A 24,958-nucleotide genomic window follows, 5' to 3' on the forward strand; every position below is an offset into this window, starting at 1 on the left:
TCGCTACTGGCTGCCTCCCGCGTCCATCACTTCCCTGCTATTAAAATCCAGTTGCCTATTGGTCCTCTACCCCAAGCCCCACCTTCCAAGTCCTCCACAACCACAGAGGTGGGCGAGCAGAAGAGAAGCAACTTTTGAGAGCGCCGCGCTCGCCTCCTGACCAATGAGGAGGGCGGGCGGCGGGGAGCGCGGCGGCGATAGGCCAGCGCGGCCGTCACGATGGCAGAGTGGGAGGTGAGCGTTAGATTTGAATTCCAGGCGGGCAGAGCTGCCGCGCGCGCGGCTGCGACAGTGAGGGGAGTGGGGTGAGGGCCGGGACAGCGCGCGCGCAGGGGGCGGTTGGGGCTGAGGTAAGCCGGAGCGATGGCGATGGCAGCGGGCCTGGTGCGGCTGCCCGCGGCGTGCAACCAACGGCTGGCGGAGCTCCTGCGGCAGGTGGACGACGTCGACATGGTGTGGCTGGAAGAGATCCGCGAGGAGGCGGCCAGGATGTTCGGCAGGTAACCGTCCCCCCCGCCGCGCGCCCCTCCGCTCCCAAACGACGAACCCGCGCTGAGCTCTGCCCCTGCCCGCAGCCACTACAGTGACCAGCCGGAGCTGATGCCCAAGACGCCATCGCAGAAGAACCGGAAGAGGAGGAAGCGGCCGTCCGCGCTGCGGGGCGAGAGTCTGGAGCTGGGCAGGAGGAGGTAGGCCGTGGGCCCGGCCGTGAGGCGAGGCGCCCTGCCGCGGGGCCGTCGTGCTGCGAACCGTTCTGAGAGCTCAGGGTCCCGCCGCAGCAGCCCCCGCCGTGCTGCCGTTAAAGGCCTGCCTGTGCGCTGGCTCGGGGCGCTCGTAGCCTAGCGGCTGGAGCGCGCCATAGCGCGGAGGTGCCCGGATGAAAGCGCGCCCTACCTGCGAGTTAATAATTGGAGTTCGCGGCCGTTTTATGCCTTCTGTTTGCTTTATATAGCAACTTTCCGATCTGCCGGGGGGTGGCTTCCGTGGTTCTGGGCTGTTGCTGAATCCAGCGCTATGCTAACGTGCCGTCTCTATTGTTAGATTATCTAGAAGGAGGACTAACAACCTCAAAGCAGTGTCCTCCAAGCGATATTCTCAGCGACTCCAAAATAAAGAAGACTCAGCACCAGTCAGCACCGAGGCCCAAGAACTCTCAAGCCAAACTGTCTCTCAGCGGTTGACAAGATCCCAGGTTATAGCGCCTGCCGACTGCTCAGAGGTCCTTCCTGAACATCTAGGTGAAAGGGTAGTTCCCGTTGTAGAAATCAGTGTCTGCGATCGTGTTTCTGCTGAGTTTCAGTTCCAGAAGTGTGCACCTGAACCAGCGGAGAACCACTCCACGAACCTCCCCCTGAGCTCAGATGACAAGTCTCCCGAGGAGAGCAGTGCTGCAGAATCGCAACATTTGCCTTCTGCATCTGAGCTCAAGGTCCCTCATACCCCAGAGGCAAAAGGTTCAGGAGAGCACAAGAGTGCGTTTAAGAAGACAGCAAAAGCAGCTAATACTACAGTTGTTTTAAGTGAAGAGCCTGGGCTGGAAGAGGTAGATGACTCTGCTCAGGTGCAAAAGCATAATGAGAGGGATGATAAAGAACCTCAGCATACAACAGATAGCCCAGAAACCCCTACAGGTTCTAGGCTAAGCCGTCGCTCTGTGCGCAGAAGTTTGATGGGCAAACCTTCCACGATTCGTAGAACCTCACTGGCAGAGAAATACTCACTGGCCCGCAAGAGGGAAAGCGCTATTCGGAAATCTATCGCCAGGACAGTGATCAAGCGTAAGGCGCCCCAAAAGTTATCTGTGTCCTCCAGTTCTGTGAATGGTAAGTTTGAACGCCGCTGTATACGTGCTTTGCTCCGTTTTTGCTCATTTTGTCAGTGTATTGCATGAGACCACGAGTCTGGTGTTTGCAATGGGCAGGAATAGACACAGTGGCCAACCATCCTGCATGGTTGAAATCTGCGCCTGGAAAAGTTAATAGAAATGGGTAAGCCAACCTAGAGAACAGAGAATCAAAAGCACTGTGTGAGCTTGACCCTCAGCTGAACGAGATATGGTTGGCTGCTTGAAATAATGCAAGAGAGGCGATCGGTCAATGGCTGTTCTTACTGCAAACTCCTTGTAGTATGTTGTGCAATCATACACAGCTTCTGAAGAAAGATGATGTTGGTGGAACTGGTTCTTTAGTTTGGGTGCAGCAGCTTAGCCAGGTCTTAGATCTTTCTAGCTTAGACAACCTTTCATTAAATGCCAGTGTTCCAACTGACTTTCTAGATACCTCTGTGAGCGGAGGAACCCAGACAACTGTTAACTAATGGTTGATAGCATATAAATTCAGCCTTGTATTTCATGTGAGAGAACATGATTAACATCTGAGTTTCTGTGGTGATAGCTGACAAAGTTCAAGTGGCATCTGGTAAATGGGTTTTTTTTGTTGCTAGTAGTCCTTTAGGAGGAGTCTGGGCTCTGTCTTGTTTTAAAGAAAACAAGGTAGCTATTGTGAATTAGATGATTTTTAGAAATAATCTCTTCTGGAGCCCCTCCTTTGAGAAGGAATTTTGAGACTGGTTAAAACAATCTTCTATGCTTAGTTTGCAATGCAAGTGGGTTTCTGCAAAGGATGAACGTCTGCTTGCAAAATAAGTCCTTGCAAAACAAGGTAAACTACCAGAGTCAGCACTTACTACAAAACAAGATCACTTCCCTTAAAACTGTCTGAATACTTTGTTCCATCCCAGGATCATTCTTCAGTCAATGGCCTTTAGGTCCCTAACACACTAACTTTGAAGGATACAAAGCAGCTTTTTCTCCCCAGTTTAAATGATTGGTCTGTGTTGCCTGGATTCCCTGGGAACCTTAAAGAGGACTTCATTTCTCTCCTTCTGCACTGTTTGACTTGACAGATCTCTTGTCCAGTCAAAATTTTCAGGTGTAAGGAGAGAAACTGAGGTTCAGGCAGCTCCACTCGAGCTGAGTTTAATGTCTGAGCACACTGCATAGGTATTAATTGGCTGCATGGTATCCACCGTGTCTCCGATGGGTCGTGTCCTGTGCATCCAGCACATATTTGCATTTCCTGTGATAACGCTGGGGTAGAAATTTAGGAGCAGACTTCATACTTCTGTAATGTCTGTCTGCATTTACCCCCCTCAGTCTGAGGCGGCATATCCATCTTATTAATTATTAACAGCCTGTGTTGGTATTTAAAAGCTAACTACCACTGAGCTAGCTGGAATGTGTAACAGGGAGCAGCACTGTGACTGTAAATAATGCTGGTTTCTGCTACTGCTAGCATCTGAATGCGGCCCTGCAAGATGAATCTGGGCCCAAGCCTAGCCACTCTTAATGTAAACACATTGAATATCACTTTTAACTCATCTGCAATTGAAAACAGTTCTGTTATATTGAAATTGCTGGCAATGCTTTTTTTTCTAGTGCTACTTGGGGATATTAAGCTGCCTTTGCTTGTAGTGGCATGCATTTGAATTGCAGGAGGTAACCCAGGAGGCAGAGCAGAGGAGTCTTGAGAGAATCTCACAAAGAGTCTTGGCTTGTGCCTTACATTATAGTTTTGGCATCCTTTTTTCTTTTCCTCTAGGCTCAGGTTCTGAAGAGGTGCCAGAAGATGAAGAAACAGTTGTCAACACTGGGTGAGACTACTTCCAAGATATTTTTTTTATCCTTAATATCATGCTCTTTTTTTTTCTTTTTTTTTTTTCCCCTCCTATTGAATTCTTGATGTAAAATGCTTGTGGATAACAAGCCATTTCATAGTTTCCTCAATGTTATTAAATGTGGCTATCTTTCTCATTCTTTTTCTAGACCTCCTCCTGTACCTCGTACCCCTCCAAAGCTGGTAAGTTTTGACAAGGATTTAAAAGCATTTCTGTTTGTGTGGACTCATGACCAAATATGTTGGATGTATCTCTCATAACTTGCTGGGAAATCAGGGAGTTGTGACCACATACAGTCAGATTCAGACCACTTGAATAAAGAAGACGTAGGGCATTCAGCTCAGCCACGTGCATGACCCTATGCACAGCCTACACAGTTCTGGTGAACAGACTGGAGAAAAGTCTGATTCTGTTTTGATCGGTTTTCCAGAATTGTCAAAATTAAAAACACTGAAGTTTCTGCTCAGAAAATGAGTGCATGTGACTTGAAGCTTATTTCTATATGGTGTTACAAGCTTGGATGCTTCCCAGCCAAGGCTAGTTTGGAAAACAGCATTATCTGTCAGCTTACATAAGAATATTTAAATGCAAGCATTTTAGTGATGTGAGTGATTGATTGCATTCGAGCATCATTTACATTGTTGGAGCAGGTCCAGAGGAGGGCCACAGAGATGATCAGAGGGCTAAAGCACCTCCTCTTTGAGGACAGGCTGAGAGTACTAGGGTACTTCAGCCTGGAGAAGGGAGAGCTCCAGGGAGAACTCATTCTGGTCTTCCAGTACCTGAAGGGCACCTACAGGAAAGCTGGGGAGGGACTTTTTTGAAGGGCACGTGGTGACAGGATGAGGGGTAATAGCTTAAAACTGGAAGAGGGTAGATTTAGACTAGATATTGGGAAGAAATTCTTCACTGTAAGGGTGGTTGCCCAGCAAGGTTGTGGATGCCTCCTCCGTGAAAGCATTCAAGGCCAGGCTGGATGGGGCTGTGAGCAACCTGCTGTGGAGAGAGGTGTCCCTGCCTATAGCAGGGGGCTGGAATTAGATGATCTTAAAGGTCCTTTTCAACCCAAACCATTCTATGATTCTGAGCACTGAATTCAGTCCTTGGTATTGCTGGCATTCAGAGTGGAGACCTGCTTTCTTTTTGTGGTTTCGTAGCCCTTTATTTTTATGAGAATTCAATCCTGAATTCATATCAGACTGTTAAATAAACTTCTTACAATTCAGAAAAGTTTTTTTAGTTGGGCAGAGTTGGTACACTACTGCTATTCCTGTATTTCTAAAGCTCTTCTGACCTTTCCACTAGTCCTACAGATTACTGAAAGGTTGTCAGTTTGTCTTAAGACGACGACAGAAATCTGTAAATATCACTCAGGTCAAAACATGTCCCTCCACAGCTCACACTGCCCTTATGAGGAAGAAATCCCAGGATTATGTCAGTGTTCTGTTGAGAATCATTTTCAATAGGCAAAGGCTGAATTAATGGAGCGGAGCTCTGTGGCATTAGAACTTTTGTAAGCAAGGATAGGTTTACATGTGCTTTTATGCAGGTACTTTTCGGTAGATCTGCAAAAGTTCAAGTGAATTCAGTTCTTGTAGTGCCTGTGGATTTTAGCTTGACTGAGTTTCAGTTGTGCAAAAAGGTTACAGTGGCAATATGAAGAAGAAAAAAAAGGAACTGACTGCATTGCAGATCTGCGAGTGGAGTATCTGTATCTTTTGCTTCTCTACCCTGATGAACTTACAAATGCAATCTAGTCATACGGTATAGTTGATCTATCCTTAATCCTCATGTTTTATTTTATACTACTGCTGACAAGAGTGGGATTTTATAACCCTTTTGTATGGGAACCGTTGTGTCACAGCCTGAACCACTGATAAAGCTCCCCAGGAAATGACCCAGTCAGGCCTGGGAGCATAAGGTGAAGGCAGTTCAGCTGTGTGACAATAAGGGGTAGAGCCTGGCTGCACCTCTCTTAGACCTCATTTAAGGGCTGACCGCCACTGGGGAATGATCTCTGGTTGGAGATCCCCAACCTTGGTGAAGCTTTTCCCTGCAAAACTGGAATCTTTTGATAGAGGTGAGCAATCTTCTTCCCTTCCTTTATAGCATCTTCCTAACTGTGAGGTGCTTCTGTCATCACATCTCTGTTGTAATGCCTTTCCCATTGTATTGGTTGGTCCAATTGCTACATTGTTCCGTTCTTAAGCTGTCACCAGGTTACCTTATCTATCTGTCTGCTCTCTTCTTAGCAGACTGGGTTTGGTTCCTGGCAATCTTTGTGAGCTGTAAGCAGCACAAAAGTATCAATACTCAGCACTCTTTGCAGAAAATAAAATGTCTTTTTGTGCTCCTGTAGTCAAAGATAATACCTTTATATGTGCTGTTACGTAGAGATCAGCTTTTTCTCAGTCCTGCTATCAGATTAATCAGATGTTTGTGCTTCTGCTGGCCCCCAAGATGCTTCCTATACCTAGCCTTAAGCTGAAACTCTAAAGAAGCATTTGTTGAGTATAAAGTTTCCGGGCTTCATTTTAACTTTTCTTCCTAAATCCTTTGTTGCTGACAGCCTACCTGCTAGCCAAAGTAGATTTGAGGAGTGGAATTAATATTTGTATTGCTAGTTACAGTGTAGATTTTGAATGCCATTACCTGTTCTCACAGACATATTGCACCATTATCACAGCAGAAGTAAATGTGTATCTGTAACACCAAGGAAGGCAGACAGCAGTGTGTATCGTATTCATAATGGAAATACATAAATCTAGGAAATGAGCTGTTTGTTTTTGCCATCTTAATCTTTCAGCATTGCTAAGTCGAGCATTGTCTGATTCTTTGCCAGAACTCCAGCAAGCATAAACAGATTTCAAAGTGGGAATGCTTTTTGTCCTTAACAGGCTCAGTTTGTTCAGTTTAAGTAGTCAGTTCCCCACTGCTGATATTCACACTGTGCATTAACATCTGTACTTCTACTGATGGCATCAAGGGATTTTCCAAGATAGCATCCAAAGCTGTATTTTTCATAGCTGGTGGTTAGGACTTCACTCTGGATACTGGTACCAGTACTCTGTAGTAGTATTGTACTCCCTGGTTATATTTCAGGCAGGGTCTGTGCTGGTATGACATGATTTCAGGGTCCAGGGAATGGCAATGAAGTTGGTGAGGGGACCAGAACACATCTTATGAGGAGCAGCTGAGGCAACTGGGATTGTTTCCTCTAGAGAAGAGGAGGTTCAGGGGAGGCCTCATTGCCCTCCACAATCTGTGGAGGTTGTGGTGAGGTAGGGGTTGGCCTCTTCTCCCAGGTAACTAGCAATAGGATGAGAGTGAATGGCCTCAAGTTGTCTGAGTGGAGGTTCAGGTTGGATATCAGGAAGAACTTCTCTGAAAGAGTGGTGATGCTCTGGCACAGGCTGCCCAGGAAGGTGGCTGTGTCACTGTCCCTGGAGGTGTTCAAGAAATGTATAGATGTGGTACTGAGGGACATGGGTTAGAGGGCAACATTGGTGGTAGGTGGATATTTGGACTAGACAGATATCTTAGAGGTCTTCTCCAACCTTAATGATTCTGTGATTTTATGAATAGTTTGTTCCTGTGCAAGGATTGCATTGAGACCCATCTGTTTTTCCTACAGGATTTCCAAGGCCTGCGGATGTCACTTCGCTCTCAGTCTGTCAAAAGAAATGAACAACAGCAGGAGACGAGCAACAACGGTAACTGCCAGAGGCTTTCCGTGGCACTATTTTAAATAGTTATGACTTTGGGAGGCTGGAAAGCTTGAAAGACTGGCTAGTCAATTTGAATGCCCAATTTGGAAGACAAGGATTTGTTTCAAGAGATTAACAGTTAGGAAACTCTGTGCTGGACTTGTCATTTCCACCCTGGGAAGTGCGTGGAAATGATCTGTGATGTAATGAAGATAAAAAGTTACGTGTTCTCAGGTTGAGGGAGAACCTTTATTTTTGAAAGCAGGAAAGGTCCTGCTATGTGTAATGCATGGCAGGTGGGGTTTTTTTCCTATTTTTTTTCCTATTCCTGGAGAGAGCTATTAAATTTGTTATGTGCTTTCAAAGCTGTCTTGGAAGGGGTTGTTTGGCCAGAACTAACTGTTTAATGCTTTTTCTTTCAGAATGTGACTTAAGTAAGAGTGAGAAGAGCCAGGAACCACCCCAAAGTGCCAGGTATATTTATAGAATAATTTAGATTGGAATGTGCTTGTGGTGATCTGTAATCCAGTCTCTTGTTCAAAATAAGTTCAACACAGAAACACTGTTAAATGGTGTAGTGGCAATGCTAAGTCATGGCTTGAACCAGTGATTGAGCACCTGGTGGGAAGGCAGGGCCAACCCGGGGGTGTTCAGCTACATGGAATGCATCTGAGTGACTGGAAGAGGTGGAGCCAGGTTCCACCCCTTCCCAGACCTCATTTAAGGGTTGGCAGTGGTGGCAAGGGGATATCATCTGGAGATCCCTGCTTAACTGAGGGTCTTACAAGCCTTCTGAAGGTAAGCAATTACTTTCTCTTATTTCTGTGCCCACTGCTGTGACATCTGAGTGGATTCTCACTTGCTGCAGCCTGGGACCTTGCTGCTCTGTTGTCTTTTTGTACTTTCTGTTGCATTACGAATGGCTTCAGTGACTTGTGAATATGAAACTTTTGTAATAAGTTTTCTCTCTCTACAAAAAGATGATTTATTTTTCATCTTCTACCACATTAGGATTTTTTACTGGATAACTATTTGAATATACTCCACCACCTTTTAATCTAGGATAGTTTTATGACTTTAAAAAAAAAACTTGAATTTGAGACAAACAGGTGTTTGCAGGGTGTGGTAAGTTGCATGTTTTTCTCACAGGAGAAAGACAAGTTACAAAAGAGCTGTGGATCAACGCTATGACACCCAGCAAGCAGAAGATGGAGGGCTTTCTCCTCAGAGAAAAAAGACTCCATCTCCTCCATGTCCAGCCAGCAAAGTAAGATCCTTTTAACCCTGATGTACTTCAGCAGGAACTGTTTCTTACTGAGACTCCTGCACATAATTTTTTTCATGGTTCTCCTAGGTTGTACGGCCTTTCAAAACATTTTTGCACACTGTGCAAAAGAATCAGCTCCTCATGACCCCAACCTCTGTGGGGAGAAATGGAGTAATAAAGTCTTTTATCAAGTACAACACTCCTCTCCAACATGATCCCAAGGTAAGGCACAACTGTCGAAGCTACTAGAAGATGGCCTAAAGAGTGTCCAGGTTAAAGCACAGACACAAAACAAACCTTCCCACCCGTGTTAAACTAAGGAACAATTTCAAGCTTCCTGGTTAGATGAACTAAGTAAAGTTGTGAGTAGTCAACTTCCTGAAGATTTCTAACTCAGGCTCTAATCTTTATTTCTATAGCATTTCTCTGTGGTTTTAGCAACTAACGGTGGAAGAGATTTCCCAGTTATTTCCAAGAGGATTCTGAATACTGCAGTTGCAGTGCATATAATTGAAGCCTGTAGATTCTAAGTTTCACTTCTAGGACTCTTCTGATGAGTGAGATCTTTGCAAGTCCCTCTTAAATCTAAGCTGCTGATATTCTGAGGTCTATCAGATCTTTGGAGCTCCTTGTAGGAAGAAACATGAGCCTATCTTGAATTGAAGACTGCTGTGTCAGTGAGACAAGTATGCTGGTATCTACACAAGACATAGTACAAATATCAAGGGAGTGTAATTGCAGCAACCAGCTATTAGCAGAGATGGATTGCATGCTTTTCCTGTTTGCAGGTGGATGCTGTTAACTGTGCATTATCACTGTGAAGCTTGTAGCATCAATAGAAGAAGCTCCTGCATGCCAAATAGAAGGATTTTGAGTGGACTTAAGATGTTCTGATTCTCCATTTTCAGATGGAGTTGGTTTCCTGTGCTCTATTTCTGTAGAACTGTTTGGGCACTCTAACAGCATTAGTGAGGACAGGAGCAAAGCTTCATTGATGCACTTAAAGATGAGCTAGAAACTAGCATGGCAAGAACAGATTGCTCTTCTTACTTATGCTCAGTAACTTGCCTCCAGAATAAGGTAGTTCTAGGGCTTGTTTTTGCTTTCAGGGAACCTGGAGGAGAGGAGGGCATACTGCAGAAACCGATCTTCTTGTGCCTGTCCTGTATCTTGGCAACCTAACACCTAAACTTCCATGTGTTGTTTAAAGCTCTCGTGGTTGTGATGCTTAGAGAGTCTTGTGCCAGAAGCCTATCATTAGGAAGTAGCAAAATATTCAGTCTTTTATCTGACTGGTGTTCCTACTGACATTAGTGTTTGTGTTGGCAAAGGAGCTGATGTGATGAGAAAAGAGTCTTTCCTACTAATCCTTTGTTGCTGTGATTTTGTTGGAAGTTATATTTCAGGTTTTGTTCCAGTGCAGGCAACTTCCACCTTAGGACTTTCTCTGTATGGGGGCTAAACACCACTAAATAACACAAGGACAGTAAGATACAATTGTAAATTTTAAATTCATCAGTTGGAGACTAGTAACTACCAGTCTCAACGTGGAGCTCAGCATGAAGTAACCTATCATTTGAATATTTGACCTTGCTTATCAGTATGGTACTTGAACTGAGGCTAGAGGCGTCGTAATTAGGCATTTGCAGTATACAATCTGGTGTTAAATTAGTTTATCTTTATGTTTTTGCTATGATTGTAGTGGTGGTGGCTCTTGCTCTTGTAATTGACAGTATACTTCAGGTTGAGTTAGCTGGATTGTTCAGTAAAATGGAAAAAATCCTGTGTTTCTGGGTAGGTGCTGTACAGGGCCAACTGTGCAGCAAACGTGGTTGCAAACAAGCTGCAAGCACTCTGTTTAAATGGTGGTGGTTTACCAAAAGATAAAGCTTTGTGGGAAGCAAAGAAGCCAGTGAGAGCTCTGAGCTGAAGTAAGCAATGTGTTTCCTAGAGTACCATCTGTTCCCATCACTTGCTGCAGGAAGTTAATATTGTTGCCAAGCATTAGCACTGCTTTTTTGGTTCTCTTTACCAGTTAAATCACAGTGTTGTCTGTCTGCAAACTCTGAAAGCTGTCTGGACATTAAGAACTGATGCTTCTGTTTTAACATCTCAGCTTCTTCTTGTGCTCTCAAGGATTAACGCTGTTGCATTGTGTCCATTGCATCTGTTCCCAGACGTCCATGACCACAGACCTGAGGTCTGTTTCAGGCTTATTGCCATGGTGTTAAATCTGGGTCTTTACCTCAGTCTGGGTAGGCTAAGGTGGAAAGGAACTCTGTCATATGGTATAGTCACATTTCAATTCATCTTAGGAAAAGGAGAGACAAAAACTGCAGGCTCTGAGAAAGAAGGAAGAGGCTGAGCAGTTGAGAAAACAAAAAGTGGAGGAAGAAAAGAAACGGCGACTGGAAGAGGCAAAGTTGTGAGTATAAGCGTTCTGTCTCATCTGCGCTGTTCTCTCTGGGCCTGTTGTGTCCTGTGTCAAGGCCATTTATCTTGCAGGCTCCATGCAGCAGGAATTCTTGTTGGTTTGCTCTCACTCTAAAAGCAGTATTGGATCTCACAGTATCTATCCAAAATGCTACTAAGAAACTTAACATTTTTAGTTGAGCGCTTCTTTGATGCTTCTTTAGCTTTTTGCTTCAAGCTCTCTGCTGTAGAGCTTAAATATATTGCCAATTTTTAAACAGTTTGCTCAATTCACTGGCTATAACACAGCCCTAGATGTGTGTCTGCTTTATTGGAGTCTTTTTGAGGTCTATGGTAGGAACTCATCTGGCTGGGTGCACTGATAACGTTGGGCTGTGTCCTGCAGGAGGCGTGAAGAACGCCTGCGTAAAGTGCTGCAAGCTCGGGAGCGGGCAGAGCAATTGGAGGAAGAGAGGAAAAGGCGCATTGAGCAGAAGATAGCTCTGTTTGATGAGAAGACAGAGAAGGTAAGGAGCATCCTGCTGAGAGCTTACTGGTGAGAATAATCAATATTGAAGCAGGTGATGCCATGTGAGTGTGCCTTCCAGAAAGAGGAATGAAGGCTGCTGAAATTCAAAGAATGGCCGTTTAAATAAAGATGTTTCTAGAAACATTGCTCTCAGTGATACTCAGTGACTCCCTTTTTCTTGATTACAGCAAGTGGCAGGTAAAACTTTATTTTCTAGAGTTATGAATTTAAATGTGGTTTAATAGGGCTTTATTAGATGGATAGGAAAACGACTTCAAATAGATAAAGCCAACCTAATCATTTTATCTATTTGAAGTTGTTCTCTGATGTGATTAACAGATGAAGATGTGAAAATAAGCATATTCTCTCCACACCTTTTCTGGTATCTCAGATCTTCAGACGGTTCACGTATGTGACCGTAATGTCCTTCGTCTTTGCTTTCAGCATTTCCATCTGCCTTATTGATTTCCTGCTTCTTAGAATAAATTCTTATGGCTTTTATAGTATTAGATTTCTACTTCCAGAATAGAATTTGTATCTTCCTGCACAGATGCAGAAGAGGATGAAGTTGCAAATACCGTCTCCTTGGAAGCATTCAAGGCCAGGCTGGATGGGGCTTTGAGCACCCTGGTCTAGTGGGAGGTGCCCCTGCTTATTGCAGAGAGTTGGAACTAGATGATCTTAAAGGTCCTTTCCAACCCAAACCATTCTATGATTCTAAGAAGATTGCCTTTTAAAATAGAGCATAGACCTTATTGACTCCTAGTGGCAAGAAAAAAAAAGGAAGTCTGTTTCATAAGAGGATGGGGGCTTTGTATTCTTAAGACATACTGCCACAGTAATTCACACACAGAAGGTTGTCCAGCCTGAAACGAAGTCTTCATCCAGCTGTGTGCGCTTTAGGTGCGGGAAGAGAGACTGGCAGAAGAGAAGATAAAAAAGAGAGCAGCTGCCAAGAAAATGGAAGAAGCGGAGGCCCGGCGCAGGCAGGATGAAGAGGCCAGAAAGCAAAAAGCACTGCAGCAGGTTTGTGCTGGAGCCCATCTTATTGTCCAGCATACAGTTAAAATAGCGGCGGTTCGCTGTGGTCTTTGTAAGCAAGGAGTGCAGGAATGCTGAGATGAGCCACCTCAGTGAAAATTGGGGTGAAGAGACTGTTTTCAGAGCTCTCCACAGCACTGTGCTTCCAGCACTATGCTGTGAGCTGCTAGTGATGTTTGTAACCTGCATGTCTTCTTCTTACTGAAGACCTTCATTTATAAATTAGTTAACCTTGTCTATTGGAGCATGGTGGCTATTGGGCCATTTAGGATACGTGGTGGTAGAGAAAGTGTAGAAATAGCTGAAATGCAGGAAGGCAGTGGGGCTGTAGCTTTTTGTTTCATTGCTGTGTTGTGATATATGCCAAAAACTTATGTCAGATGAGATGATCCTGATTATTTCTTCTGAAGCCTATTCTTATACAACGGGGAGTAATTAGTTGCCTTCTGCTTAACAGGAGGAGGAGGAACGTCGGCACAAAGAGCTAATGCAAAAGAAGAAAGAAGAGGAGCAGGAACGTGCCAGGAAAATTGCTGAGCAGAGGCAGGCAGAACAGGAGAGAGAAAAACAACTGGCTGCAGAGAGAGAGCTGGAGAGGAAGAAGGAGCAAGAGAAGATTCAGGCAGAAAAGTAAGATAATATCCATTTATGTACCACATTCTATGCTGCACCTTTTAAAAGCAGTAGAAATGCAGGCCTAAGCACTGATGAGTTATTTTGCACTGGGCACTTCTGACAATTGTGGATTACTTCACATTTTAAAGATACCCATTTATTGAGTGTAATAAACCATTGCCTTGGTCCTCAGGCAACGTGAACAGCAAGAGAAGGCAGCTCGCCTGCAGAAGGAAGTATTGGCTGCTAAAGAGCAGCTCCAGAAGGAGACGGAGAAAAAAGTAAGTAGATGTGGCTCTGACTTCTGTAGCCCCTTACTGTTTGGAGTGGTTGGGCTATGAAGTTAAGAACCCTGATGAGTGAACTACTTTGCTTCTGAGCTTGAGCTAACCTAAAGTGCTTTTGGTCCAGTCGCTTCTCTGTCCACTTCAGTGTGAACAGAAGATGTCCTTTTTGTCTGGATATCTGTCCTTTCTTCTTACTCTGCTGCTAACACATACTGAAGTTTTTGGCTCTTCTTGTGCTTTGCCCAGGTGTACTGTACTGTGCTTGACATCAAATAATGATCCCAGATTTTTTCAGAAACAACATCCCAATTTTATGTTGTATACTTTCAGACAAAACAGAAGTACAGACTGTAGAGTTCTGCAACAGTAATTCTCACGTAGATTAACTAAACGAGCATCTTTGTTCATGGTTCATTGTTCACTGGCAGCAGATATCCAGATAGGACAGGATATCTGCTGCTCCTACAGGAGCTGAATTCCTTAGTGCTGATCCCTATGTACCCAGGAAGGTTCTCATCCTGTCTTTTAGCTTCATGAAGGTGGTAAACCCAGTACAAGTTGTCTGAGATTAGGTGGGATTTTTCTCACCCTGTACCATTTGAGTTAGCAGTCTCTCTGTTTCCTTTACATCCAGTAGGAAGGACAAAAAATGTGTAAGATCAGATTTCTTTTAGTTGTTCTGGATGGGATCTTTAGATTTTTTGTTTTTTTTTTGTATGTCAAAATTGTGGATCCTTGAGTTAACCCCATGGGTTAGTAGTTAATAAGGTAAACTTAAATTCACTTTTGACATCGGCTTGCCAGAAGGAAGAGCAGTTGCTAGCAGAGATGAAGAGGCAGGAGCAAGAACAGAAGAAACTACCAGAGGAACAAAAAGCTAACGATGTAGCCCAAACACAGCACCTAGAAAACAAAGAGGTAACTGCTCTCTGGTGAAATTTCTGTAAGGGATCGCATCGGAGAACTTTGATTCCAGCACTGGCACGCTGTTACTATGAGCAATAGTTCCTCCTTTTTTTGTCTTAATTCCCTTTTAGTAATGAAGGGATGCTGTAAACTTTTTCCTTAGTTACCTGAGGTCAGCTCCTGGTGGCCTTGAGTACTTAAATGCTTTGAGGTACTGACAAGGAGGGAAGGGAAGCTGCAAATATTTTCTAGGATTTTTCTAGCTGTCAGAATAAGGCAGTGGCTGTTTATGTTGCCTTGCCTTCTTGCTTAAAATACTTGCTTAAAATACTTGCTTAAAATACTGAACCTTGGAGGCAGTAGATACACTGAGGTAGTTGTATTTAATCTCAAAACTGGAACCAGCCACAGGATGGCACCAGAGTGTGTGGAATAGTATTGCATTTGTGCTGCACTGCCAGTGAAACGTGAGATTATGTTGGGGATGAATGTACACAGTGAACATGAAAGACAAATAAATACATGGGTCTTTATCTCCTTGCAAAGCTATATATTTTAATCTTTAAATGCAAAGCAAACAAAATGTAAACTAACAGTAATGTATACAGAGCCATGAAAAAAAGCATGCTGTGGGGAGCAAAACTGTTTCTAGCTCTTGCTTGTCTTTCTCATTAAGAACTGACTTTAAGTTTCATGGTTGGTGAAATTTGCTGTTTCAAGTTTTTTTTTCTCAACTTGCATTTTTCTCAGTCTTACTGTTCCCATCAAAATTATAATACAGTTTATTCTGAGATGGTCATTTCCTGTACAAGGTAATATTTTGTTTAATGCTATTAAATGCCAGGGTGTTAAGTTGCGAAGTACTTATAGGATGTCTCTTAGCTCCAGCTTTGAGGATGTGACAACTCTATTTAAAGTTCCTGATTTTGAGGGAAACTGTTGTATCTGTATTAGGATGAGCGTATTGCTGGCCTACCTATGTCATAATTAGCCACTTAAGTGGCCTAATTAAACAAGAGAAGGCAGTACAAAGTCAAAATGGGGTCAAAACTTTATAATTTGTGAAGTTCTTTGCCCAAAACTTCAGAATTGTCAAATTTTAGGTTTCTAAATCATGCGGTACAGCAAGGGGGAATACTGAGATACTGTAAGCTACAAGCATCTCATGACAACTTGGAAATGTAGCAAAGCTACTGCATCTAACATCTGACAATATGTTCATCTTCTAGAATTCACCTGCCTGCAATTCATACCAGATGACTCCGCAGTACCATAAAGATCCAAAGCCCCCCAAGATAAATCCAAATAACTATGGAATGGATCTGAACAGTGATGACTCTACTGATGATGAAAGCCAGCCTCGCAAACCCATCCCTGCCTGGGCCAGTGGTATGTGTTAGCAGGTTAAAATCTGTCCTGAAAGACTCCGGCCATCCCTGATGCAGCTTTGTTCCAGTGGATAACACTGGTTATAAGATTTATCCTTTTCTGTCAACTGGGAGCTTCATGGAGCAGCACTGGGGAATAATGCTCTTTTAAACCACCTTAACAGTGCTGCTAGTGTCATTTTGCCAGTGTAAGTGTAAGAATTGTCAACTGCTGCTCTGAATTGCACCTTGAAGTGTGCTTGACCGTGTAGTCTACAGAAGCTGACTGTTGTTCTGCTTCTGAAATACTTTCATTATTTTCTGCTATTCTGCCTACCCCAGTGAGACTAAGAAGTTAGTGTGGAAGCTGACTGTACCTGTAGGAAGAAAAGCTGAGAAACCTTGTCCCTTCCTGGCCAGAACTCAGTGCATTCTCTCCCATCAGGGAACCTGTGCTAAAGCTTTAGGCATAATCAAAGTGCTTTAAAATGTCACATGTGACAGGAGTTTTTCATAGTGCAGTATTTGTGTGATTAGAAACAAAGGGAGCAGGGACACACAGCATACGGTCTACATAGCAATTTCAGTGACAGAAAGTAATGGTAACTCTAATCTTTTGTTTCTGCAGGGAATCAGCTTAGCCAAGCAGTAATTCGCCAGTACTACAACCCTCCCAATGTTGATGCACTCTTTGGGACAATCGTAAGCCCCAAGTTGGAGGACATCTTTTACAAAAGCAAACCACGCTACTTCAAGCGCACCAGCTCAGCTGTGTGGAACTCCCCACCGTTTCCAGGTGCCAAATCGGTTCTAGGTCTGCCATACAGCCTGAAAAAGTACTGAGGTGGACAGTAGCTGTCTCCTGTGGAGCAATAATATGCATTTTTCTCTCTCTAAATGAGAAGAGAGTTACTATTCAGTATCCCTAAATCTTTAGGCACCGGCATTGAATAAATGTCAACTCTGACTGGGTCTCTTGCATTTTCTATTTTGGAGCCTTGTTTTCTTATCACTGAGCGAAGTTGCAGGCTTTGGGGAGATCTTGCTTCTGAACAGGGCATCTCCTGTTTCCTTCAGCTTTAAGATGCATTCTCATGACCTGTAAGTCTAAATCTTTGCATCATCTCAAGCAAGTGTGATTGTTCTCTTCAGCCAAGCAGGCCTGGCAGCTGATGCATGCAGTAGAGAAAGGTACGTTAGTGCTGTTCCTGCCTCTCTGTGGCTGAAGCCAGAATATTGTACAGCTAATGACCACTGCACGCATCTTGAGTCAAGTCCAAAGCACTACTGATGTCCTTAAGAATAAAGATCTTAGCAGCCATGGTCTTCATCTCCTGCAAATTGCAAAATAATTTGGTTTGGTTTTCATTAGTATGCTCTACGTCAACACCAAATGCATTTATGTGCATGAGCTATATTGATGATGATGTTACTGCAGCTCAGGAGGAAATATTCTGAGGATTTTAATGACCTTTCTTCTGCTGTTAGAGAGAGAGGTGACTCTGGAGTTAACCATGTCTCCAGGAAGACCCAGACTAGCATAAGTAATCTTTGTACTTCTGGCAGCCTCTCAAATAAATTATACAAAGGTTTGGGTATTTTTTCTCTAATTTAAATTCCATGTTTGTGGCAGATTGGATTAAAAGAATGTTTTTATTTAGCTTTAATCCTTGTCTTGCTCTTTTCTCCCCTTAGATATTTCACTTAGTCAGCATCAAAGCTGGTTTTATTTTTAAGCCTTCACTTTGCACTTCTTGTTCAGTAAAGCAATGTCAAAACAGTTTCCTCATAACAGCAAAATACGAGCTCAGAATTTCAGCTCCAAGATCTCTTGCTGTTCTAGTCTACAAGTTTCTGCATAGAGAGAACAGAAGTCCCAGTAGGACAGTGACATTTTTCAAGGAAACAGTTACATAAATTTCTTTAGGTTGCTGTGGAAATCTGTCTTCTGCAAAGTAGGCAAAATATATGGTTCTTACCTCAGAATCATCTTTTTTGGGGGGGGCTTGATTTTAAAGATGGGTGAGTATTCATGGCTGCAACTTCAGTCAGTAGACTGAGAGCACTGTACACACAGCTTGGTCGCTGAAAAAAAAATACCCCTGGAGATTATGTAACATGTAAGGAGTATTTCCTTGTGCTTTAGCTTCCCTCAAATAGATATCTTTAAAATGTGTTTTTATACTTATAACATCTGTCAGTTTTGTATCTGCTATTGACGAGTGCGTTCTGTGAAATGATTGTGCTTTGATAAATGTTCAGTAGATTGAATTTTGTACTGTCATCTTAGAATGAGGAATGCTTACTGAAATGACAAACAGTTGAATGCTATCTGAATGTCTGACAGCTTGATAAAACTGAAGTCATCTCTGGTTCTTGTCTGGACTCATCATGGCTTTTTTTTTAATTTATAAAAAGTACAGTATTTTGGAACCTGTCCCTCTGGGTTGTGTTTTGCACTGTTTCCTTGAGATAAACGCATGTTGTCTGTGAAGAAATTCCTCATGCAGCAGAAAAGACTCATGCTTTGATAAACAGGCGGAATTTGCTGAGCAGTTTACTGTTGTTTTGTTTCTGGGAACTGGAAAGAAGACTGTTTGGTATGATGATAGATACCCAGAAATACATTCCTGCAGTTCACAGCAATATGTATCTCAAGCCTGTGATCCTGTTAGTTTGTAGAGGCAGGTAAGTCATATCTGTGGAGAGGATTACACAGGAGATGTAATACAGGAAGGGTAAGGTGATATTCTCCATCACAGAACTGAGGGGCAGGCTCAGGATTTGAGGACAATGTCAGCCTAAATCTCCCAGAGTCTAAGGAATGTAAGTGCCCTTGAGATACTGGAATATTTCCCATTACCTATCAGTTTATTACTTGTCTGACAAATCCAAAAGAGTGGGTAGGGCAGCTGTTAATGTTCTTTCTAGCCACTCTGAGTGTTATAGACACCTTTGTGAACAAGGGATACTGGCAATTTCAAAAGCCAAACAAAAAGTTGAGAAAGCAAATTATTGGCAGAGAAAAGTCACTTCCAGTCTTCACAGGCCACTTAAACTTTGTAAGAAAGATAGTATCTTCACTGATTTTTTTTTTAACCATTATGTCTTGACAATGATGCGGTTCTGACCTTGACAAGAACCCAAAGTAAGCAAAGGATTATTACTGAGCCATTTTTACTCTTATAGCACTAACTTCATCAAAATCATCTGAGTTTTGCTTCCCTCACATACTTCAGACTCATCGTTGAAGGTAAGCAGCGTGTGACCTCTTGCAAACTTCTACAAGTAGAGAAAGCAGCTAGCTCTTCTGAGATAAGCGATTGCAGTTCAGTTTTGCTTAGAACAACTGAGCAGAGGGGAAGGAGAGGGGCTTTTACCTTTCTTGCCTTTACCTTTCTTGCCATATCTGCTCAGCAGAACAGGACTGGTTTAGGAACTAGGACCCCTCAGTGCGGAAGATAACACTGACACGTCAAAGGATTTATTTCATGTCTGTTTACAAGTGGGATCCTGAGCCAGGATCCATACCTGTTTCCCATTTGGGTTCAGAGGTGCTGAAAAGCTAAGTTTAAGGAGGTAGCACTACTCAAAATCACTTTTAGGTGTGTATGAGAGCTTGGTGTACCAGCCAAAGCCTTACCCTTCCCCTCTGTCTCTTTACACTTAGTATTTACTCTGGCATTCCCTTTCCTATATTAAATATCTGAATATGCTTTCTCCTTAGAATTAGAATAAATCTGATTGCGTGTTCATTGTGGCTAATGCCTTTCTTGGCCTCCTTTGTAGGAAGAGGGGCTGACTCAGGAGAATGGCTCTGGCCAGTGTAGCCTGCTACTTTGTGGGTACAAAAACAGCAGCTGGTGGCCAAACTTGAAGAGATGGCAACTGTGAAGAAAATGGAGCCACTCTGGAAGCTGGCTGGGTATGAAAGGTGTGCTGTGAAGTGTATAGCTTTCAGGAAGAGAGAGCATTGCAGCAGTGGCTGTATCCTTTGAGGGGTTGGTAGTCTTGAGTGTGAAAGTATTTCCTGAAGATCTAAACGTGGACTGTCATCTTCCCAGGCTGAAATGGCAGTGGGAAGAAATGCTGTGTGCAGGTGAAATCAGCATCTCTAATTTCTTCTTGTAAATTTCCAATTCCAGGCGCCAAGAGCTTTCTCCACCTGCGGCTACCTTTTGGTGCAGGTGGCTGCCTGTCCTCCACAGTAACTGTTTGCATTGCACTACAAACTGACGGCTAGAACAACAAACAAATGAAACAATCCTTTTGGAGCAGGCCAAACCAAATTCTGCTGTTTCTTGCCTTGAGTGTTGCGTTTATTGAGCCCTGTAACTTAGAATGCTTGCTAAGAAGGTGGTTTTAAGTCTTTGCTTGTGTCCTGCAGGAAGTTTAAGCTTTTCTCTTACTGCATTTTCTCCATCCCATACTGCTGTTTCAGACAGTGTGGGAAATACTGCACAAATGAGGATTTGGCTCTCCCATGTCTTTACTCTGGCCTACTCTGACCAATGCTTGTACCACAGTGCTGTTAAGACAAGAAAGACCCACAAAGAGGAATTACATATATCAGTGGGCACAACCAGGCTTGATTCTAGACTTAGTTGTTGTTAGACTTAATTGAATCTTTCAGTATTTGGATTCTTAACTTTCAAATTCTGATTTAGATGTTTATCTGCCTGCTTTATAGTTTGTCCAACCTTCAACAGTGGAAAGAGATCCAAACAAAGTAGCATTCACTGCTTGCTTTTGCTTACTCTGGCATTTCCCACAGCAGATAATTCTTTCAGCAGAGCAGCAGACCTCCATGTCTCCCGTTTCAGTGGCTTCAATGCTCTCCTGTCTCCTAAATGCCCACCTACTCTCTTCTCAGCTCCTGCTGCTGTCTGTCTGGTGTTGCTCTAGGCCAGTGCCACGTTCCTGGAACAGGGGTCCCATTTGGGACATTCAGGCTATGCTGCTCACTGTTCAAGTGAAGGAGATGATGACAGCTCACAGAAAGGCACTGCAGGCCTGTAAACAACGAAAGGTGTTCTTCCATCCCCTACGTTCTTATTTCATAAGATGAAGTAGTTCTTATTTCATAAGATGAAGTAGTTCTTATTTCATAAGATGAAGTAGTTCTTATTTCATAAGATGAAGTAGTTCTTATTTCATAAGATGAAGTAGTTCTTATTTCATAAGATGAAGTGATACATTTGCCTCGAGTAAAAATGCAAAGCCAAAGATAATGTATGATAGACTATGGCTGCAAAGCACTGTTTTGTAGCACATAAAAGGCTTTTAGCATTTCAGTTATCATGTACAGATGCACTGGGTCAGGTTCTGCAATGGTTACAAACAACTCACCCAAATTACCTATTCTGCCTGTGCATAGCAGCATTCACTCATATTCACACAACACAGAGCAACTATTTTGCTGAACTCATGGGTCTTTGGCATGATTACACCCAGCAGACAGCTCCCATGACTTTCTACTAGCAATGAAAATGCCATTGGGAAAGACAAGAAATACTGCAGGTGGTCAAAATGAACGTTTATTGCTGACAGTATAAAATATGTTTCCAAGTGACTTTTAAATCAGAGGAAGAAACTAATCTCCCTGTAGAGCTTTTGCTGGGACTGCAATGCTATCTGTGCAGTGACCACAGGCAAGAAAACCCCAGCCTTCAGAAAACCGTCCTGTGCTAAAATGGGGTTAGCCCAAATTAAGTTACTTCTATGCGTCTGTTTTGCAGTTGAGTGAAGAAGCTGAGCTACAGATCAAGCTCCATTAACACGAGACTCATTTAAGTGTTATCCTTTTCTTACCAACCTGGACATTTTTCTCGCAGTAAGTATCTGTCTCCAAACTAGGTGCTAAGATACATACAACAAGCCCGTACTTTTTTGCTATGCTAACTATATATTTCCAGCTCTTCATTCTCTACTATATTTTCAGATTTAAAAATACAGTGTTTTTCTGACACAAAATGCATTTCATGAATGAAATGAAACTTGTACAGCCCTTACCATGTGCAGAACTGTGAATCTTGGCAAGCATATGTCTACAAGCTTTTATTCTGATTTCTCTTCCTAGAGGTGGATGAATGGAATGAGAAGTATATGAAATAACATACTTTTTAACAATTACCACATACCATACGTGTACCAATACCACAAACCATTGAGATGAGTTATAGTGGTATTCCTCACAGTTAATTTCAGCAGCTTACAGTACAGATGCCTCCACCCGAGGCAGACATCTGAACTTACTTTAGAGCTGAGGGTGAGGTGCTTAATCAGGCCTTGGGGCCCTGATGATCCTGACCATCCTTGGCTGTGCTCTTCATCCTCAATAAAGCTGAGCTGGGAGCCCTATTGTTCCTTCTTTGAGCTCCATCAGAGTGCTGGCTCTCAGCTCAACTGCTTGGGACTGTAGGTGCAGATCATCCCAGTGTATGGACCAACTTCTTGGCTTGACCATGATCCATTGCAGAAGTTATGCATCCATGGAGGTGCATGGCAATTAGGGTTGAAAAGGAATTTAAAGATTATCTAGTCTAATCCCATCCATGGGGAGGGAGTAGAGACAGCTGCTCCAGATCAGGCCACCCAGGGCCCCATACATACTAGTATGTATGTACCATCTCCAGGGATGGGGCACCTGCAGCTGTTCTGGGCAGCCTGTGCCCTGAAGAGACCAGCAATGGACATGTCACTTGGTTTAAGAGAACTGTCTGCTTCTATGGAGAGAAGGAGGAACTCCTTGATTTGTTCACTATGGCAGGGAAAGCTTATTTCCCTGTGCGTTGCTCAATGAAAAAAAAAAAAAAACAAACCACATGCCACTCACGAATGGAGGAAAAGTGGTATTGGCATCTTTTGTCAGTAAATAAATACACTATTGCTGTGAAGGTAAGGCTGCTTGACTGACATCATTGTCAAAGGAGGAGCACAGCCTGCTGCTTCCTGTATAAATGTCAGCTCTGCAGGAAGACTCCAAAGCTGCTGGGCTGCTGTGCTGTGCTGTGTGCAGCAGAAGCCACCATGAAGCTGACTGCTGTTTTTCTGCTGGTTGCCCTGGCATCTTACAGCTGCTCTCGTAAGTATGATTTCCATCAGTTTCTGCTTTCAACCTGGGAAACAGTTAAACATGAAGCACTATTTCTCCTCTGCAACCGTCCTAAAACCAGGAGTCTGAACAGATTTTGTGTTTTTGGTGTCTGAGTTGCTGTGGGCTGATAGCTGCAGTCTGGCAGCGATGGGTTCCTTCAGGTGAGCTCTAATTGTTGACATGGATGAGTTCTCCAGCCATGAAGGTACACAGCTTTTCTGGTTAGTCTCACTTATACCTGGACTCTTATTTTCATGTGTCTACCAGGAAGTGATCACCCTGAAGAAACATATTTCAACCAATTACATTGGGTCTAAAGACACAGCTGTTGGAAACTGCACAACGTCCTTTGGCTCTAACTGTCACTGATTGCTGTCTGTTCTCATGTTTTTCCTTTTCAGCATCTGCTGCTTGCAATGTTCTGCGTCAGTTTGTGCTGTCAGCTCTCTTTGATCCTTTGGATCAATACCTGGAGTTCATTGAGCCCTATGTGGGGTCTTCTCCTTCGGTCAGAACTGCTGCCACTCAGCTGAAGTTGTGTGCAGAGGATCACTCAGAAGAGTTGAAGGAGGCAAAAGTAGAGTTGATGGTAATTTGATTCTTTCTGACCATGGTTTTGTTCATTTATTTTTCTTGGAGCTAGACCTAAATACTAGTCTAATGAGGACAAAAGTAATTTTGAATGTACACCTTCATTTCCATCCTTCTCTCTTGAGATGTCAGCATCATAATTGATTTGAAAGGGCTGTAGAAGACCTTCACTGTCCCAGCTGAAAGCTGGAAAGGGTGAAGTTCCTCTAGCAGCCTTCCACTCCCAACTGTTGAGTGCATGCTGGAGAAACCAAGCCCTGCTGGTTGGGGCTGAGAAACTTCCCTACCTGGCATTGTGCCCAGAAGGGGGACATTTTGGAGGAGATTTAGGGCAGTAGACCTTAGAGATGCAAGGGAAGAAGGCAGTTGAAGTGAAACTTGTGATGATTCCAATGAAACAGGATGGGGAACTGCATTTTCCCTACCTATTTTTACCTTGTGCTATGCCTGCATACACTGTTCTTACTCTTTTATAGGATAACTTGCTAAAACACTGTGAAGAACAGGAGTGATTCCAAGACCCTCCTTTGTGATGACTCCAAATGCTGACTGACCCTGAACTTCCACCTTCCCATTTTTCTCCATTTCTTGGACATGAACTTTCACACGCTAACAGAATAGAGCCAACTGTGTTATCTAGGATCTGCAACCCTATCTTCAAACCATTTAGGTTTCTCACAAGAATAAAATAAAAACAGTTACAGTCTTTGCTGATCAGTTTTCTTTATCAAATGATATGATGATTGGCTTTGGGTCATCCTTACTAGGATTTGCTTCTCTCAAATAGGTATTCACATTTACAGCTGTCATTGAGATGATGTGGTATTGCAAAATATTGCAGAAAGTTCCCAATGAAATGTTAAGCCTGGGAGAACCACTGAGATAAATTTAGTCCAATCCACCTTCTTGAGAAAATCCAGACAAATAAATAGGATGACTCCATGGCAAATTCAGCACCCCTGTGTACAAACGTGGATAGGACAAGAAGCTTCAACCAAGCAACATTATCAGCTGTTCTCCATCTATGCTCTGTTGTACAGCTATGTGAAAAAAAACTGATTTAGCACCAATATGTTTTGGAAGCTGTTAAACCAACTTGTTGACTGAGGTATGGGAATAATGAAATTTTGTTGAGGTTTCCCTACGAGGAAGGAATAGAAAGAAGCCTAGCAACCCTAACTAGCTGCCAGCTAGCAGAACTAGGTCTGTAACTCAATAATTAGCTGGCTCTGCTGACTGTTGCTTCAGCTGGCCAATAGTCCTTTAATTTTTACCTCAAGAGTGTGCTTCACTTGTTTTTAACGTAAGATAGGCAAGGTGATATTATCCCAAAGTTAATCAGCAAATCTGATTCAGCTGCCAGTTCAGATGGAAGCGATCTCATGCCTTAATGGTGAAGGTGTATGTTTGACTGTAGAGCACCTGAAAAGCTGTGTAGGAGAAACTATAAAAAATGTGCTTCCTT

General features: G+C 43.2%; 1 protein-coding gene and 1 long non-coding RNA gene across 4 annotated transcripts; both read left to right on the forward strand.

Annotated features, from left to right (window-relative positions):
* The first annotated feature begins 123 nt into the window (after positions 1 to 123).
* INCENP (inner centromere protein) lies at positions 124 to 18,178 on the forward strand. 3 transcript variants are annotated; one of them, XM_052694015.1, is made up of 18 exons: positions 124 to 234; positions 436 to 500; positions 576 to 689; positions 1,042 to 1,823; positions 3,600 to 3,651; positions 3,824 to 3,857; positions 7,310 to 7,388; positions 7,805 to 7,856; positions 8,532 to 8,649; positions 8,737 to 8,871; positions 10,965 to 11,074; positions 11,468 to 11,588; positions 12,494 to 12,616; positions 13,089 to 13,261; positions 13,440 to 13,527; positions 14,338 to 14,451; positions 15,669 to 15,828; positions 16,435 to 18,178. In XM_052694015.1, exons 1-18 carry the CDS (start codon positions 220 to 222, stop codon positions 16,647 to 16,649), a joined length of 2,550 nt encoding a protein of 849 aa, XP_052549975.1. In that variant the 5' UTR covers positions 124 to 219; the 3' UTR covers positions 16,650 to 18,178. The 3 variants fall into 3 exon arrangements, with proteins under 3 accessions (XP_052549975.1, XP_052549976.1, XP_052549974.1); XM_052694014.1 differs by lacking the exon at positions 124 to 234 and having other exon boundaries at positions 261 to 500; XM_052694016.1 differs by lacking the exons at positions 124 to 234; positions 14,338 to 14,451 and having other exon boundaries at positions 260 to 500.
* A 4,722-nt stretch (positions 18,179 to 22,900) lies between these two features.
* LOC128085974 (uncharacterized) lies at positions 22,901 to 24,199 on the forward strand. Its single transcript, XR_008209186.1, has 2 exons — positions 22,901 to 23,491; positions 23,970 to 24,199. It is a non-coding gene; the product is annotated as an uncharacterized LOC128085974 (long non-coding RNA).
* Positions 24,200 to 24,958: the final 759 nt, after the last annotated feature.

Source organism: Tympanuchus pallidicinctus, unplaced genomic scaffold (assembly GCF_026119805.1).
Source record: "Tympanuchus pallidicinctus isolate F22 unplaced genomic scaffold, pur_lepc_1.0 scaffold3, whole genome shotgun sequence".
Classification (NCBI taxonomy): Eukaryota; Metazoa; Chordata; class Aves; order Galliformes; family Phasianidae; genus Tympanuchus; species Tympanuchus pallidicinctus.